Source organism: Oncorhynchus keta, chromosome 1 (genome assembly GCF_023373465.1).
Source record: "Oncorhynchus keta strain PuntledgeMale-10-30-2019 chromosome 1, Oket_V2, whole genome shotgun sequence".
In the NCBI taxonomy this organism is placed as follows: domain Eukaryota; kingdom Metazoa; phylum Chordata; class Actinopteri; order Salmoniformes; family Salmonidae; genus Oncorhynchus; species Oncorhynchus keta.
The window spans coordinates 89,538,280-89,559,525 of NC_068421.1; the positions used below are offsets into that span (position 1 = coordinate 89,538,280).

At 43.8% G+C, this 21,246-nt stretch overlaps 1 protein-coding gene across 1 annotated transcript in view; it reads right to left on the bottom strand.

Moving 5' to 3' along the window:
- Window positions 1-7,394: 7,394 nt before the first annotated feature.
- Window positions 7,395-21,246, bottom strand: part of si:ch73-61d6.3 (occludin) — a 49,463-nt gene continuing 35,611 nt past the window's right edge. The window contains exons 5-8 of the mRNA XM_035787378.2: window positions 18,132-18,344; window positions 13,528-13,699; window positions 10,174-10,215; window positions 7,395-10,062 (exon numbers count right to left, since the gene is read on the bottom strand). Coding sequence (XP_035643271.1) covers window positions 9,961-10,062; window positions 10,174-10,215; window positions 13,528-13,699; window positions 18,132-18,344 — 529 coding nt within the window. The 3' untranslated portion in view covers window positions 7,395-9,960. The remainder of the gene's footprint in view (window positions 10,063-10,173; window positions 10,216-13,527; window positions 13,700-18,131; window positions 18,345-21,246) is intronic.

Below are 21,246 nucleotides of genomic sequence, written 5' to 3' on the forward strand. Positions count from 1 at the left end.
CCAATGTGGTTGTGTGGTCATTTTTCATTCAAATCAAACAGTATATTAAATTAATATACCACCCTTTATATTATTAAAAATGGTTATGGGCTTAACAAAAGAAGACACCTGTACAATGTCAGATACAGATACATGTTTAGGTTGCCTCCCAATATTAGACTTTCTATATACATCACAGAACTGAAATATAACAAACCGGTTGACATGGAAACAATGAATTTTCTGCAGTTTCAAAAAATATGTTTTAGTTATTACATCATGAAAAACATGAACATTCCACCCATGAGGCTACTAGAGGCCGATTGACTGCAGGAACAGGATCTATGGAGAATCCTCCCATACAGTTCATGTTATATTTTCTATTACAATTTATTAGCCCCGTTTTTACATTTAGGGACAGATTGCGGAACCAGATTAAACCTACTCCTGGATTTAAAAGCATTGTTAATGGATAATCTCTATTGAAAGTGATTGTTAATCCAGGACTAGACTTAATCTGGGTCTGTGAAACCTGCACTTTAATGTTCTGAGCTTGTACTTTGAATGGATACAGTAAGATACAGTTGAAGTCTAAAGTTTACATACACTTGGGTTGGAGTCAATAAAACACATTTTTCAACCACCCCACATGTTTCTTGTTAACAAACTATAGTTTTGTCAAGTCGGTGAGGACATATACTTTGCATGACACAAGTACTTTTTCCAACAATTGTTTACAGACAGATTATTTCCCTTATCATTCTCTGTATCACAATTCCAGTGGGTCAGAAGTTTATATACACTAAGTTGACTGTGCCTTTAAACAGCTTGGAAAATTCCAGAAAATTATGTCATGGCTTTAGAAGCTTCTGATAGGCTAATTTACATAATTTTAGTTAATTGGAGGTGTACCTGTGGATGTTTTTCAAGGCCTACCTTCAGACCCAGTGCCTCTTTGCTTGACCTTGTGGGAAAATCAAAATAAATCCGCCAAGACCTCAGAATTGTAGACCTCCACAAGTCTGGTTCATCCTCGGGAGCAATTTTAAAATGCCTGAAGGTACCACGTTCATCTGTACAAACAACAGTATGCAAGTATAAACACCATGGGACCACGCAGCCGTCATACTGCTAAGGAAGGAGACACGTTCTGTCTCCTAGAGATGAAAGTGCAAATCAATCCCAGAGCAACAGCAAAGGGCCCTATGAAAATGCTGGAGGAAACAGGTTCAAAAGTATCTATATCCACAGTAAAACAAGTCCTATATCAACATTACCTGAAAGGCCGCTCAGCAAGGAAGAAGCCACTGCTCCAAAACCGCCATAAAAAAGACAAGACTACAGTTTGCAACTGCACATGGGGACAAAGATCAAACTTTTTGGAGAAATGTCCTCTGGTCTGATGAAACAAAACTAGAACTGTTTGGCCATAATTACCATCGTTATGTTTGGAGGAATAAGGGGCATGATTGCAAGCTAAAGAACTCCATCCCAACCGTGAAGCATGGGGGTTTGACCCAAGTTAAACCATTTAAAGGCAATGCTACCAAATACTAATTGAGTGTATGTAATCTTCTGGCCCACTGGGAATGTGATGAAAGAAATTAAAGCTGAGATAAATCATTGTCTCTGCTTTTATTCTGACATTTTATATTCTTAAAATAAAGTGGTGATCCTTACTGAGCTAAAACAGGGAATTATTACTTGGATTAAAAATCTCAGGAATTGTGAAAAACTGAGTTTAAATGTATTTGGCTGAGGTATATGTAAACTTCCGACCTCGACTGTAGGAGAACAGGTTTTTGATGACATCGTCCCACGTGAATGATGCATTGCTGCCTTTGGGCCAATTAGCGTAATTTTGTAAATGACTGATCTCTATGGCAAGACACATCATTCATCCAAGTTCCCTCACAATCAGGCCAGTGGTGTCTGAAATATTGCGTGTGACTAACTATGTACAGTTGATTACTATGGCAACCCCCATTGACAGGGTTTGCAACATGTGTGCCAAGTGTTGTTACAATACGAATATCCTTGACTGGTTTATATGCATTTGTGCCAGACCACTCCCACGTGAATGTTTATTGGTCAATAGGTTGTTTTAAGTACACCTCTGAAAAATAGTGTGTTGAGAGAGCTTTGTCCATTGTTGCCACATACCAACTTTCATGCAGATCAGTCATTCGGCGCCAGAGGAGTAGCATTTTAACTATTTTTCCCAACATTCAAAATGGAGGAAAATTCATCACTGCAGACCTTGTAGGTATAGGTGCCTAATGTCAAATTGTTCCTTTCAAAGAGAGGGAACTATGTACCGAATTTCATGATTTTAAATCAAACGGGATTAGAGATGTAAGCTTTTAAATTGTGCTTTATCAATCGTTTGTTATAGCGCCACCATCTGGCCAATTAGTATAATTTTGTAAATACGGGATCACTATGTGGGGGAAGAAAAAAATGATACATGGTCCTGAGCACCAAATCATGAAATACTTTGTCCAATAGATCCTTTTCCAGTACGTACTGACATCACGCACAGATGCGCAAACTCCTGGAGGCAGTAAGAAAACCATCGCGGTCTGCGCCAATGAAACATAGACCATTCTTTTTTATTACTTCGAAATAAAATAACTTTTTGAGGTTATCATACACTTACAATGATGTTTTGATTCTTGCTTGAACAATCGCTAAGATTATATTTGGTTGTGATCTTTTCAAAATCACTATTTTGGATGCGACAGTTGTTAGCTAGAATGCTAACACTCATTGACATAGGCTGTAGCAAAAGCTAGCTATAAAGAGCCATTTTACTGGTTGAAGTTGAAGTGTTTTTAAAAAAAAAGTATAATGCAGTTGATTTGCAATGACACAAATATTATATTAAGCAGGACATTCATAAGAGCCTTAAAATCCAATTATAATCCAAAAGTAGTGTGAAATGCACTCATAAACAACGTGTAATTTGAGACTTTATTTGCTGGTATCTACAAGAACTCCCTTTGTTCTGACACCAACTTGTGCGCATCGTCCTCGTGCAGCAATGTTTGCAAGACAAAAAGGGGTCTATTAACATTATTTCAGACCACCACCAGAGGGCAGTAACAGTTTACCTTCTGATGTATGGGGCATGAGCATGGGACTGTTGCAAACTGTCAGACATGAGCGAGTTTTGGGACTAACACTTAAAATGTTTGAACATTCTAGATAAGGCTTTTAAAACATGAAAGCATGTTATATCTATGGAAATCCAGAAGATTTACAAGCCTTAAAGTCCTTAGAATGCTTGAAAACTGGCTTGATTAGACAAGAGCTGATATCAAATCAAAATCAAATTAAAGTGTATTGGTCACGTACACAGATTTGCAGATGTTATCTCAGGTGCAGTGAAATGCTTTTGTTTCTAGCTTCAACAGCGCAGTAAAACCGAGCAATACAAATAAACAATACACACATGGAAACGGTCTGAGAAAATAATAGAAGAATAATGTAAGAAATAACACATCAAAGTTGTCTAGAAACAGGGTGACCGTGTCTGATGAACACTGATTGTGTTAGTCCTAGTCCCCTTTATTGGGCAAACATTAGGTAGTCCTACACTGTTGATCTTTATCAAGAACTACATTACTGTAGGGGACTGGTTCCAGACCTTTTTCAGTTACTGTGCTAAGTACCCCCAGGTCCTAGTACCCCCTGTGGATAGGCCAGGTACCCCTAGGTCCTAGTACACCCTGTGGATAGGCCAGATACCTCCAGGTCCTAGTACCCCCTGTGGATAGGCCAGGTACCCCCAGGTCCTAGTACACCCTGTGGATAGGCCAGATACCTCCAGGTCCTAGTACCCCCTCTGGATAGGTCAGGTACCCCCAGGTCCTAGTACCCCCTGTGGATAGGCCAGGTACCCCCAGGTCCTAGTACACCCTGTGGATAGGCCAGATACCTCCAGGTCCTAGTACCCCCTCTGGATAGGTCAGGTACCCCCAGGTCCTAGTACCCCCTGTGGATAGGCCAGGTACCCCCAGGTCCTAGTACCCCTGGTTGGGAACCACTGCTGTAGGGTACCGTATTCCTACTAAAGAGAGATGTTAAAGTTGTTGGCTCATGTCTGGTTCACTTTCGGATGTTGTTATAATTGTTATATTAATAATTATAACTATTTGAGCAGGACACATCCGCCAGCAAAGTGGATACATTGTATCATTTCACCTGTGAGACTGGAGAAGTAACTCAGCAACTCTATGAGTAAAGTGGATACATTGTATCATTTCACCTGTGAGACTGGAGAAGTAACTCAGCAACTCTTTGAGGAAAGTGGATACATTGTATCATTTCACCTCACCTGTGAGACTGGAGAAGTAACTCAGCAACTCTTTGAGGAAAGTGGATACATTGTATCATTTCACCTCACCTGTGAGACTGGAGAAGTAACTCAGCAACTCTTTGAGGAAAGTGGATACATTGTATCGTTTCACCTGTGAGACTGGAGAAGTAACTCAGCAATTCTTTGAGGAAAGTGGATACATTGTATCATTTCACCTGTGAGACTGGAGAAGTAACTCAGCAACTCCATGAGGAAAGTGGATACATTGTATCATTTCACCTCACCTGTGAGACTGGAGAAGTAACTCAGCAACTCTTTGAGGAAAGTGGATACATTGTATCATTTCACCTGTGAGACTGGAGAAGTAACTCAGCAACTCTTTGAGGAAAGTGGATACATTGTATCATTTCACCTCACCTGTGAGACTGGAGAAGTAACTCAGCAACTCTTTGAGGAAAGTGGATACATTGTATCATTTCACCTCACCTGTGAGATTGGAGAAGTAACTCAGCAATTCTTTGAGGAAAGTGGATATATTGTATCATTTCACCTGTGAGACTGGAGAAGTAACTCAGCAACTCTTTGAGGAAAGTGGATACATTGTATAATTTCACCTGTGAGACTGGAGAAGTAACTCAGCAACTCTTTGAGGAAAGTGGATACATTGTATCATTTCACCTCACCTGTGAGACTGGAGAAGTAACTGAGCAACTCTTTGAGGAAAGTGGATACATTGTATCATTTCACCTGTGAGACTGGAGAAGTAACTCAGCAATTCTTTGAGGAAAGTGGATACATTGTATCATTTCACCTGTGAGACTGGAGAAGTAACTCAGCAACTCTTTGAGGAAAGTGGATACATTGTATCATTCCACCTCACCTGTGAGACTGGAGAAGTAACTCAGCAACTCCATGAGGAAAGTGGATACATTGTATAATTTCACCTGTGAGACTGGAGAAGTAACTCAGCAACTCTTTGAGGAAAGTGGATACATTGTATCATTTCACCTGTGAGACTGGAGAAGTAACTCAGCAACTCTTTGAGGAAAGTGGATACATTGTATCATTTCACCTGTGAGACTGGAGAAGTAACTCAGCAACTCTTTGAGGAAAGTGGATACATTGTATCATTTCACCTGTGAGACTGGAGAAGTAACTCAGCAACTCCATGAGGAAAGTGGATACATTGTATCATTTCACCTGTGAGACTGGAGAAGTAACTCAGCAACTCTTTGAGGAAAGTGGATACATTGTATCATTTCACCTCACCTGTGAGACTGGAGAAGTAACTCAGCAACTCTTTGAGGAAAGTGGATACATTGTATCATTTCACCTGTGAGACTGGAGAAGTAACTCAGCAATTATTTGAGGAAAGTGATACATTGTATCATTTCACCTGTGAGACTGGAGAAGTAACTCAGCAACTCTTTGAGGAAAGTGGATACATTGTATCATTTCACCTGTGAGACTGGAGAAGTAACTCAGCAACTCTATGAGGAAAGTGGATACATTTGTCAGTTCACCTCTGGAGACTGAGAAGTAACTCAGCAAATGACTTAAATGTGGATGTAATGTATCATTTCACCACCTGTGAGACTGGAGAAGTAACTCAGCAACTCTTTGAGGAAAGTGGATACATTGTATCATTTCACCTGTGAGACTGGAGAAGTAACTCAGCAACTCTATGAGGAAAGTGGATACATTGTATCATTTCACCTCACCTGTGAGACTGGAGAAGTAACTCAGCAATTCTTTGAGGAAAGTGGATACATTGTATCATTTCACCTGTGAGACTGGAGAAGTAACTCAGCAACTCTTTGAGGAAAGTGGATACATTGTATCATTTCACCTGTGAGACTGGAGAAGTAACTCAGCAACTCTTTGAGGAAAGTGGATACATTGTATCATTTCACCTGTGAGACTGGAGAAGTAACTCAGCAACTCTTTGAGGAAAGTGGATACATTGTATCATTTCACCTGTGAGACTGGAGAAGTAACTCAGCAACTCTTTGAGGAAAGTGGATACATTGTATCATTTCACCTGTGAGACTGGAGAAGTAACTCAGCAACTCTTTGAGGAAAGTGGATACATTGTATCATTTCACCTGTGAGACTGGAGAAGTAACTCAGCAACTCTTTGAGGAAAGTGGATACATTGTATCATTTCACCTGTGAGACTGGAGAAGTAACTCAGCAACTCTTTGAGGAAAGTGGATACATTGTATCATTTCACCTGTGAGACTGGAGAAGTAACTCAGCAACTCTTTGAGGAAAGTGGATACATTGTATCATTTCACCTGTGAGACTGGAGAAGTAACTCAGCAACTCATTGAGGAAAGTGGATACATTGTATCATTTCACCTGTGAGACTGGAGAAGTAACTCAGCAATTCTTTGAGGAAAGTGGATACATTGTATCATTTCACCTGTGAGACTGGAGAAGTAACTCAGCAACTCTTTGAGGAAAGTGGATACATTGTATCATTTCACCTCACCTGTGAGACTGGAGAAGTAACTCAGCAACTCTTTGAGGAAGGTGAAAGTTGATAACAGTTGATAAAACCAACGCATCAGGGGCCTTTGTCTTCACTCTTCACCAGGGGTTTACAGGTGGAAAAACAAATCGGAAGACAAGACATGATGTGATTGGTAAATGAGTTGTGAAAATCTGATCGATAATTGAAACATATGTAAGTCTCTTTCAAAAGGAGGCAAGAAGAGGACAGAGAAGAGGTTGCAAGGAGTCGAACAAAATCTAATTGAGATTCTCCCCCGCTGTCCTCAAAGAGTTGCTGAATTTCCTCTTTACTGAAGAGTGAGTTAGCGACCGCTTAATTGCACCTCCCCTGTGAGAACCATGAGCATGTCTGATTAGACAGACTTTACCATGCAGAAAACCATTCAAAAACTATGATATACTATATTACCGGAGCTAAACTTAAATGTTTCCCCTGGTACTTGCAGGCTGCTAGATATTCGTTTAAAAATAAACAGCCTAGTCCAGTCATGTTTAGCTGTCTAACAAGCTGGTAACTTGACCAGCAGTATAGTTTTAGATGGCATTAGGAGAAAGGAAAGGGATCCTGGATACTGTATTTGTTACATTACCGTTGTTAAAGAATTACAGAAGTTTATTTTTTTTCATGAAAACCAACACGTTTTAGAAATTATGCCTTTTTACAAGAGATTTTACAGTAACATGAAAGGAAATACATTCATATAAAAATAAGACTCATAAATGAGGGGGGGGGGAGACAAAAATCTGTTCTCCATAAAACTCATCAATTCAAACATAGAAAATACAAATGAATGACAAATAATCCAAATAGCTGTAAATAATTTTCTAACTGACATTGAGAAGCATTACCTTGCAGAAGGTGTGTATTAGCAGAGCAGGGACAACAACACATAATAAATCAACAGGTAATCATTATATCACAGCAGAAAAATCCAATCAAAACCGAGTTGAGCTTATTGATACATTTACCACATTGATGCATGCTTCCCACAGTGTTTAAAGAGCACATGATGAGACAAACATTGTTCATAAAATACTGCCCCTGTCATTGGTTAATTAATATGTGCATAGCATCAGTGCATTGTGAATGACCACTGAGAAAACACCCTGGACAACAGTTCATTTGTCTCTTCAGTAAGTACACAATGACCAAAATGTCACTATATTGCCGCGTTCATGTACTAATCAGAACTAGGAAACTCAGAAATGTCCGACTTGCTAACTGTTTGAAGTTACAGACGTGCTGCGTTCAAACCAGATAACGAGTGGGAAATGTCAGCGTTTCCTAGTTCTGACTGGCGCGTGAACATGGCAGGAATTCATACAGACGGCTCCTAACATGAAGAATGCATAGGACAAATACAAAAACGTTTTGTTCCTCTTGATCCTGTGTTATTAGTAAATACCATTTAAATCCTGTTTAACTCCAAAATATATACAAAATATACAGTTAATCACAATGGACAACAGATTTAGAAGAAGTCTAGATGGTGATATTGGAAATTATCTGCAGACACGGTACAATAGTAATTTCACTGACAATGTTGCAAACATAGCCCGACTTTTCTCAAACACCACATTGAGGTTGTCATGGCAATACACAACAGAGTGTCAGTTCGTAAATACAATCTGTAATGGCCGAGTACGTTCAGAGTGTGGTGTTGTCAGAGTGTCAGTTCGTAAATACAATCTGTAATGGCCGAGTATGTTCAGAGTGTGGTGTTGTCAGTGTCAGTTCGTAAATACAATCTGTAATGGCCGAGTATGTTCAGAGTGTGGTGTTGTCAGTGTCAGTTCGTAAATACAATCTGTAATGGCCGAGTATGTTCAGAGTGTGGTGTTGTCAGTGTCAGTTCGTAAATACAATCTGTAATGGCCGAGTACGTTCAGAGTGTGGTGTTGTCAGAGTGTCAGTTCCTAAATTCAATCTGTAATGCCCGAGTAAATTTAGAGTGCGGTGTTGTCAGAGTGTCAGTTTGTAAATTCAATCTGTAATGGCCGAGTACGTTCAGAGTGTGGTGTTGTCAGTTCGTACATTCAGAGCGTTTCGCTCTCGTCCGAGCGTTCAGAGAAGCGCACTGGACGCTGTGGCCCGAGGACTACGGTTGTTCCGTGCGTTCTGACCTCCCAATGGCAGTCAAGCTCCCAAACTAACGTTGCCTAGCTTGCTAGCTACTTCCAGACACAAACGCTAGAACACCTCCCTCTGACCACTTGACTCGCCCTGACAGAGCTGGTTATGCTGTTTTCATGTTACCCTGGTGCGTTGGTGACTGTAACTGTGCTGCTGGCAACAATTTAATTACACATTTTCCCTTCTTTTTTACCGACGTTAACTGACACCAGTCATGTTCATCTGATGTCAGTTATTTGCGCTCTGACACAAAGACTAGAGTGCTCTGAAATCCGGGTAGATAACCAGGATGAATTTACGGCAGCTCAGAGAGTGTTCACATACTGCAGGTCCTCCAACTATCATAATATTTGGTGGAATTCAGTCCTTTTTAAGAGAAAACAGAGGGGATTTTAGCTTTCTTTTGTGGAGTGCTTGAAGCACACAGCACGGGTTTGTTCTAGTAGGATTGATGCATACTCAGCAATGTGACTCGACCTTTTCTACGATACTGCCTTATCTGTGGAGATAAAACAATGCAAACAGGAACCAGCAAAAGGCCCAATGCCTCTATCACAGACGACCTCAGGTGAAACGACATTGAAGTAACCTTTTATAACCACACCCATTCAGTCAAATAGACTGCTGTGTTTCAAGGCAAGCATGTACAACAATGTTACTTACTAGGCACAGTTAGGAATATGGCAGTGCTAGTGGGCTGTGTGTTACGTGTGAAGTATTATGAATATAGTCTTTCAACCCCACAGTGTACGATAGTGTCTGTGAAGCAATCCACATAGAGAAGAGAACTGGTCTGAAATTAATCGAGGCAGAAGGAATCACATAACCATGTCATGAATGTGTGTGTGTGTGCGTGTGTGTGAATGCCAAGAAGGGAGCTTTGGTTTTCAACATTCTACATAATCTTAGTGTTTTGCATATTCTTAGTGTTCTGCATATTCTTAGTCCAGGAGTGTGGTGTTGTCATGACGACAGAGGGGGTGGATAGGGTTGGAGGGAGAGCTTGGCTTTAAGAAAGGCTCTTGTCGTAGGCCTTGACCACACGTTTGATATGGAACAGTTTGTGTCTCAACTTGCGACACTCCAGCTTCTTAGCCTGGTAGTCTGGTGTCTGGGGAGGAGCAGAGAGAAAACAGATAGTTTCATCGTCTATTCTCCATTATGGGGTGGTAAAAGTTCATTCTTTATAATGTAGAAAGATTTCATAGAAATGTCTGCTCACCCTCTTAAGGTCTTTCAGTCGATTATATTCCTCTGCCATAACCTAAAGTAAAGAATAAGGAGAATAAGAACTATTTCTCCCTGGTTCTAAGTGTGTATCTCAGTGGAGGCTGGTGAAGGAGAGCTCATAGTATTGAGCTTGTCCTCCTATTTAAATTGACACCAGCCCTCCACCATCCGGACACACATATGCGCCCTGGCGACATGGGTTGTAGCCCCCACCTCCACCATTCACACATATGCGCCCTGGCGACATGGGTTGTAGCCCCCACCTCCACCATTCACACATATGCGCCCTGGCGACATGGGTTGTAGCCCCCACCTCCACCATTCACACATATGGCCCCTGGCGACATGGGTTGTAGCCCCCACCTCCACCATTCACACATATGGCCCCTGGCGACATGGGTTGTAGCCCCCACCTCCACCATTCACACATATGCGCCCTGGCGACATGGGTTGTAGCCCCCACCTCCACCATTCACACATATGGCCCCTGGCGACAGGGGTTGTAGCCCCCACCTCCACCATTCACACATATGGCCCCTGGCGACAGGGGTTGTAGCCCCCACCTCCACCATTCACACATATGGCCCCTGGCGACAGGGGTTGTAGCCCCCACCCCCACCCTCTGTCTGTCTGTGACCCTACAGTCTGTCTTATGACCCTACAGTCTGTCTGTGACCCTACAGTCTGTCTGTGACCCTACAGTCTGTCCGTGACCCTACTGTGTCCCCACCCTCTCTCCATGACCCTACTGTGTCCCCACCCTCTCTCTATGACCCTACTGTGTCTCCACCCTCTCTCCATGACCCTACTGTGTCTCCACCCTCTCTCTATGACCCTACTGTGTCTCCACCCTCTCTCTATGACCCTACTGTGTCTCCACCCTCTCTCTATGACCCTACTGTGTCTCCACCCTCTCTCTACGACCCTACTGTGTCTCCACCCTCTCTCTATGACCCTACTGTGTCTCCACCCTCTCTCTATGACCCTACTGTGTCTCCACCCTCTCTCTACGACCCTACTGTGTCTCTACCCTCTCTCTATGACCCTACTGTGTCACCACCCTCTCTCTATGACCCTACTGTCTGTCTCCACCATCTCCCTTATGACCCTACTGTGTCTCCACCCTCTCTCCATGACCCTACTGTGTCTCCACCCTCTCTCCATGACCCTACTGTGTCTCCACCCTCTGTCCATGACCCTACTGTGTCTCCACCCTCTCTCTATGACCCTACTGTGTCTCCACCCTCTCTATGACCCTACTGTGTCTCCACCCTGTCTCTATGACCCTACTGTGTCTCCACCCTCTCTCTATGACCCTACTGTGTCTCCACCCTCTCTCTATGACCCTACTGTGTCTCCACCCTCTCTCTATGACCCTACTGTGTCTCCACCCTCTCTCTATGACCCTACTGTGTCTCCACCCTCTCTCTACGACCCTACTGTGTCTCCACCCTCTCTCTATGACCCTACTGTGTCTCCACCCTCTCTCTATGACCCTACTGTGTCTCCACCCTCTCTCTACGACCCTACTGTGTCTCTACCCTCTCTCTATGACCCTACTGTGTCTCCACCCTCTCTCTATGACCCTACTGTCTGTCTCCACCATCTCCCTTATGACCCTACTGTGTCTCCACCCTCTCTCCATGACCCTACTGTGTCTCCACCCTCTCTCCATGACCCTACTGTGTCTCCACCCTCTGTCCATGACCCTACTGTGTCTCCACCCTCTCTCTATGACCCTACTGTGTCTCCACCCTCTCTCTATGACCCTACTGTGTCTCCACCCTGTCTCTATGACCCTACTGTGTCTCCACCCTCTCTCTATGACCCTACTGTGTCTCCACCCTCTCTCCATGACCCTACTGTGTCTCCACCCTCTGTCCATGACCCTACTGTGTCTCTACCCTCTCTCTTATGACCCTACTGTATCTCCACCATCTCTCTATGACCCTACTGTGTCACCACCCTCTCTCCATGACCCTACTGTGTCTCCACCCTCTCTCTATGACCCTACTGTGTCTCCACCCTCTGTCCATGACCCTACTTTGTCTCCACCCTCTTCTATGACCCTACTGTGTCTCACCCTCTCTCTATGACCCTACTGTGTCTCCACCCTCTCTCTATGACCCTACTGTGTCTCCACCATCTCTCTTATGACCCTACTGTGTCTCCACCATCTCTCTATGACCCTACTGTGTCTCCACCATCTCTCTATGACCCTACTGTGTCACCACCCTCTCTCTATGACCCTACTGTGTCTCCACCATCTCTCTATGACCCTACTGTGTCTCCACCATCTCTCTATGACCCTACTGTGTCACCACCCTCTCTCTATGACCCTACTGTGTCTCCACCATCTCTCTATGACCCTACTGTGTCACCACCCTCTCTATGACCCTACTGTGTCTCCACCATCTCTCTATGACCCTACTGTGTCTCCACCATCTCTCTATGACCCTACTGTGTCTCCACCATCTCTCTATGACCCTACTGTGTCTCCACCATCTCTCTATGACCCTACTGTCTGTCTCCACCCTCTGTCCATGACCCTACTGTGTCTCCACCCTCTGTCCATGACCCTACTGTGTCTCCACCCTCTGTCCATGACCCTACTGTGTCTCCACCCTCTGTCCATGACCCTACTGTGTCTCCACCCTCTGTCCATGACCCTACTGTGTCTCCACCCTCTGTCCATGACCCTACTGTGTCTCCACCCTCTGTCCATGACCCTACTGTGTCTCCACCCTCTGTCCATGACCCTACTGTGTCTCCACCCTCTGTCCATGACCCTACTGTGTCTCCACCCTCTGTCCATGACCCTACTGTGTCTCCACCCTCTGTCCATGACCCTACTGTGTCTCCACCCTCTGTCCATGACCCTACTGTGTCTCCACCCTCTGTCCATGACCCTACTGTGTCTCCACCCTCTGTCCATGACCCTACTGTGTCTCCACCCTCTGTCCATGACCCTACTGTGTCTCCACCCTCTGTCCATGACCCTACTGTGTCTCCACCCTCTGTCCATGACCCTACTGTGTCTCCACCCTCTGTCCATGACCCTACTGTGTCTCCACCCTCTGTCCATGACCCTACTGTGTCTCCACCCTCTGTCCATGACCCTACTGTGTCTCCACCCTCTGTCCATGACCCTACTGTGTCTCCACCCTCTGTCCATGACCCTACTGTCTGTCTCCACCCTCTGTCCATGACCCTACTGGCTGTCTCCACCCTCTCTCTATGACCCTACTGGCTGTCTTTCTCTCTACAGTTCCTGCTGTACTCTCAAAAATAATAACATAACAATTAAAATTAAAAAGCCTCCACTGGGCTCCCTCTGGTTTCTCACCTGGTACTGGGCGGAGGTCTCGTCCAGTGTGTCCAGCTGCCTGCTGAGTTTGTTCATCTGGTCACTGATGTCATCCATCTCAGCACACAGATGTTTGTACTCCCTCAGGTCGGCATCAAACTCCCTCTTGTACTCCTGACGCTGGCCGTCTGACGTTATCTCTGGGTAGACGCTGAAGGGAGAGAGAGAAATAGACAAAGTCAGAGAACATTGTTAGACATTGTTTACACATACGCTATACAGTTGAAGTCAGAAGTTTACATACATTTAAAACCAGTTTTTCACAATTCCTGACATTTACTTCCTGTCTAAGGTCAGTTAGGATCACCACTTTATTTTTAAGAACGTGAAATGTCAGAATAATAGTAGAGAGAATGATTTATTTCAGATTTGATTTCTTTCATCACATTCCCAGTGGGTCAGAAGTTTACATACACAATTAGTATTTGGTAGCAATGCCTTTCAATTGTTTAACTTGGGTCAAACGTTTCAGGTAGCCTTCCAACAAGCTTCCCACAATAAGTTGGGTGAATTTTGGCCCATTCCTCCTGACAGAGCTGGTGTAACTGAGTCAGGTTTGAAGGCTTCCTTGCTCGCAAACTCCTTCAGTTCTGCACACACATCTTCTACGGGATTGAGGTCAGGGCTTTGTGATGGCCACTCCAATACCCTGACCTTGTTGTACTTAAGCCATTTTGACACAATTTTGGAAGTATGCTTGGGGTCATTGTCCATTTGGAAGACCGAAGCTTTAAATTCCTGACTGATGTCTTTAGATGTTGCTTCAATATATCCAAATAATTGGATATAGATACTTTTGTACCTGTTTCCTCCAGCATCTTCACAGGGGCCTTTTCTGTTGTTCTGGGATTGATTTGTACTTTTTGCACCAAAGTACGTTCATCTCTAGGAGACAGAACGTGTCTCCTTCCTGAGCGGTATGATGGCTGCGTGGTCCCATGGTGTTTATACTTGCGTACTATTGTTTGTACAGATGAATGTGGTACTTCAGGCATTTGGAAATTGCTCCAAAGGATGAACCAGACTTGTGGAGGTCTACAGTTATTTTTCTGAGGTCTTGGCTAAATTCTTTTGATTTTCCCATGATGTCAAGCAAAGAGGCACTGAGTTTGAAGGTAGGCCTTGAAATACATCCACAGGTATACCTTCAATTGACTCAAATTATGTCAATTAGCATATCAGAAGCTTCTAAAGCCATGACATCATTTTCTGGAATTTTCCAAGCTGTTTAAAGGCACGGTCAAGTTAGTGTATGTAAACTTCTGACTCACTGGAATTGTGATACAGTGAAATAATCTGTCTGTAAACAATTGTTGGAAAAATTATTTGTGTCATGCACAAAGTAGATGTCCTAATCGACTTGCCAAAACTATAGTTTATTAACAAGAAATTTGTGGAGTCGTTGAAAAACAAGTTTTAATGACTCCAACCCAAGTGTATGTAAACTTCTGACTTCAACTGTACATACACAACAGTATGTGGACACCCTTTCTTACTGAAGAGCTCAGTGACTTTTAAATGTGACACCGTCATAGAAATGCCACCTTTCCAACAAGTCAGGTCGTCACATTTCTGCCCTGCTAGAGGTGCCCCAGTCAATTGTAAGTGCTGTTATTGTGCAATGGAAACATCTAGAACCAACAGCTCAGCCATATAGGCTAATAGAACGGGACCACAGGTTGCTGAAGCGTGTAAAAAAACATCTGTCCTTGGTTGCAACACTCATTACCTCTGGAAAGCAACGTCAGAACAATAACTGTTTGTCGGGAGCTTCATGAAATGGGTTTCCATGGCTGAGCAGCTGCACACAAGCCTAAGATCACCATGTGCAATGCCGAGCGATGGCTGGAGTGGTGTAAAGCTCGACACCATTGGACTCTGGAACAGTGGAAACGCGCTCTCTGTAGTGACGAATCACTCTTCACCATCTGGCAGTCCGATGGACAAATCTGGGTTTGGTGGATGCCAGGAGAATGCTACCTGCCCCAAGTGCCAACTGTTAAGTTTGGTGGAGGAAGAATAACTGTCTGGGGCTGTTTTCATGGTTCGGCCTAGGCCCCTTAGTTCCAGTGAAGGGAAATGTTTACACTACAGCATACAATGACATTCTGGACAATTCTGTGCTTCCAACTTTGTGGCAACAATTTAGGGAAGGCCCTTTCCTGTTTCAGCATGACAATGCCCCGTGCACAAAGCGAGGTCCATACAGTGTGGAAGAACTTGACTGGCCTGCACAGAGCCCTGACCTCAACCCCATCAAACACTTTTGGGATGAATTGGAATACCGGCTTTGAGCCAGACCTAATTGCTCCAACATCAGTGCCGACCTCACTAATGCTCTTCTGGCTGAATGCAAGTAAGTCCCCTCAGCAATGTTCCAACATTTAGTGGAAAGCCTTCCCAGAAGAGTGAAGGCTGTTACAGCAGCAAAGGGGAGAGACCAACTCCATATTAATGCCCATGATTTTGGAATGAGATGTTCGACGAGCAGATGTCCACATACTTTTGGTCATGTAGTGTATTTGATCAATATAACTCGAATGTACTATGATCAACAGTATTAGGGTCATATTCTGTATTGCTGTACACTCAGCATATTTCAACGAGAAGCTCCGCTTTCATTTTGGCCACTTCTTGACCATTTACAGGAATTTAATGCTCCTTGTAATACACAGTAAAGCAAGCTAGGGCTTCATATCTTCTGTTTTACATCAGTCAAATAATGGTTTTCAGATCCCAATTCTCTCACCAGGGCCCTCTCAGTCTCAAGGAGAGGAAATGCAGAGGGGAGGTGGATGCAGCTCTCTCACTAACGACCTACCCACAACTGACCCCCAACACCTTAAACCTTTGGCCCAATTCTCTCATTATTTCCAATTACAACCTCATGTGGAATGGCATGCCAGTAGAGATTAGTTACTGTACTGGACCAAACAAGAACAGCCCAGACTGCTATACTGTTAGAAAAAAAAGAGTTCCAAGGGGCTCTTCAGCTGTCCCCATAGGAGAACACTTTTTGGTTCCAGGTAGAACACTTTTTGGTTCCAGGTAGAACACTTTTTGGTTCCAGGTAGAACCCTTTTTGGTTCCATGTAGATGGAACCAAAAAGGGTTCTACCTGGAACTGAAAGTGTTCTACCTGGAACCCAAAAGGGCTCTACCTGGAACTGAAAGTGTTCTACCTGGAACCAAAAAGGGTTCTACCTGGAACCCAAAAGGGTTCTACCTGGAACCCAAAAGGGTTCTACCTGGAACTGAAAGTGTTCTACCTGGAACTGAAAGTGTTCTACCTGGAACCAAAAAGGGTTCTACTTGGAACTGAAAGTGTTCTACCTGGAACCCAAAAGGGTTCTACCTGGAACTGAAAGTGTTCTACCTGGAACTGAAAGGGTTCTACCTGGAACTGAAAGGGTTCTACCTGGAACTGAAAGTGTTCTACCTGGAACTGAAACTGTTCTACCTGGAACCAAAAAGGGTTATTCAAGTTCTCGATAACACCTTTTCTTCAAAGCGTGTTCTGGGTGTGTGTAAAATCTCTGACTAATATGGCTCTAGTGTTTGTGTGTGTTTGTGTGTACGTAAAATCTCTGACTAATATGGCTCTAGTGTTTGTGTGTGTGTGCGTGTGTGTATGAGTGCTTGCCGTGTGTGTCTAACGTCCCCCACTACCATTGCATTGTTGCAGGTGTGTGTGAGTGTGAACGTGTGTTTGTGTGTGTGTGAATATGCCCGCCTGCGCTTGCATGTGTGTGTGTGCGTGTGAATGTGCCTGCCAATTTGTGTGATATAATAATATATAATATATGCCATTTAGCAGACGCTTTTATCGAAAGCGAGTTAGTCAAGCGTGTAATACATTTGTGTATGTGCGTGTGTATGTGCATGTGTATGTGTATGTGCATGTGTATGTGCATGTGTATGTGCATGTGTATGTGCGTGTGTATGTGCATGTGCATGTGTATGTGCATGTGTATGTGCATGTGTATGTGTATGTGTATGTGCGTGTTTATGTGCGTGTGTATGTGCATGTGTATGTGTATGTGCGTGTGTATGTGCGTGTGTATGTGCATGTGTATGTGTATGTGTATGTGCGTGTGTATGTGCGTGTGTATGTGCGTGTGTATGTGCATGTGCATGTGTATGTGCATGTGTATGTGCATGTGTATGTGTATGTGCATGTGTATGTGCATGTGTATGTGCATGTGTATGTGCGTGTGTATGTGCATGTGTATGTGCGTGTGTATGTGCGTGTGTATGTGCATGTGTATGTGTATGTGCATGTGTATGTGCGTGTGTATGTGCATGTGCATGTGTGTGTGCATGTGTATGTGCATGTGTATGTGTATGTGTATGTGTGTATGTGTATGTGCATGTGTATGTGCGTGTGTATGTGCATGTGTGTGTGTATGTGTGTGTGTATGTGCATGTGTATGTGTATGTGCATGTGTATGTGCATGTGTATGTGCATGTGTATGTGCATGTGTATGTGCATGTGCATGTGCATGTGCATGTGCATGTGCATGTGTATGTGTATGTGCATGTGTATGTGCATGTGCATGTGTATGCCTCCCTGTGTGTCTCACCTCTCCCACTCCTCTGGGTCCAGTTCGTTGCCAGTCTCTCCTCCAGTGGTGTACTCTGTTTCGTACTGTGATTCATCCAGCTCAGGGTTGCGCCGGCGCCTCTTCCCCCTGTTGGCAGAGGGCTTCCTGACCCCACCTGCCTCCTCAGAGGGGCTGGAACTTGCCCCCTGGGAGGGCTGGTCCGAGGGAAGGATAGACCGATGCTCTGAATACCTAAGGCACAACAATAACATTCAATATAAACTCAACAATGAATGTAATACCTGAATACCTCTGCTCTATGTACGAAAAACACTCTGAATACCTGAATACCTCTGCTCTATGTACCAAAAACACTCTGAATACCTGAATACCTCTGCTCTATGTACCAAAAACACTCTGTGAATACCTGAATACATCTGCTCTATGTACCTTCGTTTTGACTTTAGTTTCTATGACCTTAGTCATGGCCATAGTTTATTGTCACATACAACCAAGAACATATCAGACATGACCTTCCTATGGTTTCTGATCCACTTAAAGGGAAAAACGACAATGAAGTACGTGAATGTAACTGATCACAAATCACCGAAACCACTGGACAAATGCAAGAGACAGACTCCGGATTTCCTTAATAAAAGGAGGGGAAGAGCAAGTTCACTGTTGAGTTAGCAGGGATTTAAGGTTTCATCTCAAGGCACAGTGGAAGTGGCTATGATATTACAGCAGAGCACCATATAATTTAAACTAGCAGGTTATGTCAACAAGGTCGGGGAAGTCTTGAGGCTAGCATTCCTCTGTTTATGAAGCAGGACTTTTTAGGAGTTTCATCAACATGACATAAACTCAGCAAAAAAAAGAACGTCCTCTCACTGTCAACTGCGTTTATTTTCAGCAAACTTGACATGTGTAAATATTTGTATGAACATAACAAGATTCAACAACTGAGATCTAAACTGAACAAGACATGTGACTAACAGAAATGGAATATTGTGTCCCTGAACAAAGGGGGAGGTCAAAATCAAAAGTAACAGTCAGTATCTGGTGTGGCCACCAGCTGTATTATGTACTGCAGTGCATCTTCTCCTCAAGGCACCAGATTTGCCAGTTCTTGCTGTGAGATGTTACCCAACTCTTCCACCAAGGCACCTGCAAGTTCCCGGACATTTCTGGGGGGAATGGCCCTGGCCCTGGCCCTCACCCTCTGATCCAACAGGTCCCAGATGTGCTCAATGGGATTGAGATCCGGGCTCTTTGCTGGCCACGGCAGAACACTGACATTCCTGTCTTGCAGGAAATCCCACAGAACGAGCAGAATGGCTGTTGGCATTGTCATGCTCGAGGGTTATGTCAGGTTGAGCCTGCAGGAAGGGAAACACATGAGGGAGGAGGATGTCTTCCCTGTAACGCACAGTGTTGAGATTGCCTGCAATGATAACAAACTCAGTCCGATGATGCTGTGACACACCGCCCCAGACCATGACAAACCCTCCACCTCCAAATCGATCCCGCTCCAGAGTACAGGCCTCGGTGTAACGCTCATTCCATTCGACGATACACGAGAATCCGACCATCACCCCTGGTGAGACAAAACCACGCCTCTCTCAGCCTTTTGCGGACAGTCTGAGCACTGATGGAGGGATTGTGCATTCCTGATGTAACTCAGGCAGTTGTTGTTGCCATCCTGTACCTGTCCCGCAGGTGTGATGTTCGGATGTACCAATCCTGTGCAGGTGTTGTTACACGTGGTCTGCCACTGCGAGGACGATCAGTTGTTCATCCTGTCTCACTGTAGCGCTGTCTTAGGCGTCTCACAGTACGGACATTGCAATTGATTGCCCTGGCCACATCTGCAGTCCTCATGCCTCCTTGCAGCATGACTAAGGCACGTTCACGCAGATGAGCAGGGACCCTGGGCATCTTTCTTTTGGTGTTTTTCAGAGTAAGTAGAAAGGCCTCTTTAGTGTCCGAAGTTTTCATAACTGTGACCTTAATTGCCTACCGTCTGTAAGCTGTTAGTGTCTTAACGACCGTTTCACAGGTGCATGTTCATCAATTGTTTATGGTTCATTGAACAAGCATGGGAAACAATGTTTAAACCCTTCACGATGAGAAGTTATTTGGATTTTTATGAATTATCTTTGAAAGACACGCTCCTGAAAAAGGGAGGTTTCTGTTTTTTTTTTGCTAAGTTCATAAAGCATCACTAAGGGTTGATATATGGTGAGAGCTACAATATTTCTTATTCAGTCTAATTGATTTGTTTATAATAATTTATAAGCATGTATCCATTATTATTGTTCCAATAACTGTTCTAAATATGTATGAGCCTCAACTCTTAATGAGCAGTTTACAGATGTGTGTGTTGACTTTCCATGATACTTCCGAGGGCGGTCGATACAGTACCCTCCTGTCCCAGGCACTGGACCTCATGAAGTATGTTTTGTTTGACATATGGCCTGATAGAGGCATTGTTTACTGCACAGCACCAGGTCTTGTGCACCCATTTGCAAATAAGACCAAATAAGACCACTTGACCAGGCACGTGACCAAGTACTTGACCTGATATGTGTAACTCTGACAGAGAAGTGCGTCTGTCCGTAAACTTTCAACATGCGTCGTTCCTTCCGTCCTTCCTGAATGTTATCAATGATCTGACATCACCGGCGGATAGGTGAAAGCTACTTACTGGAAACCTGTCTCACACCCATCCCTATTATGTTAGATCAGTGATTACGAAGGGAGGAAGGAATGGTGCAGGTTATTGTAAACACATTCAAACAGACCTAATTTTACTTTAACAGTTACACATAGCCAACAAGCTGAAGTACAGTACTTTCTCTTATTTGTATAGAGTTGCGCAAGATGCAGTTCTATATTCTCTATGAAAGTGTCACGTTCTGACCTTTATTCCTTTGTTTTGTCTTTATTTAGTATGGTCAGGGCGTGAGTTGGGGTGGGCAGTCTGTGTTAGATTTTCTATATTTTCAGTCTTTGTGTGTCTGCACCAGATAGAACTGTTTCGGTTGTCACTTTGTTGTTTTGTATTTTTGAAGTGTTCAGTTTCTTATTAAAAAGATGAACACTAACCACGCTGCGCTTTGGTCCTCTCCTCCTTCCACCGACGACAACCCTT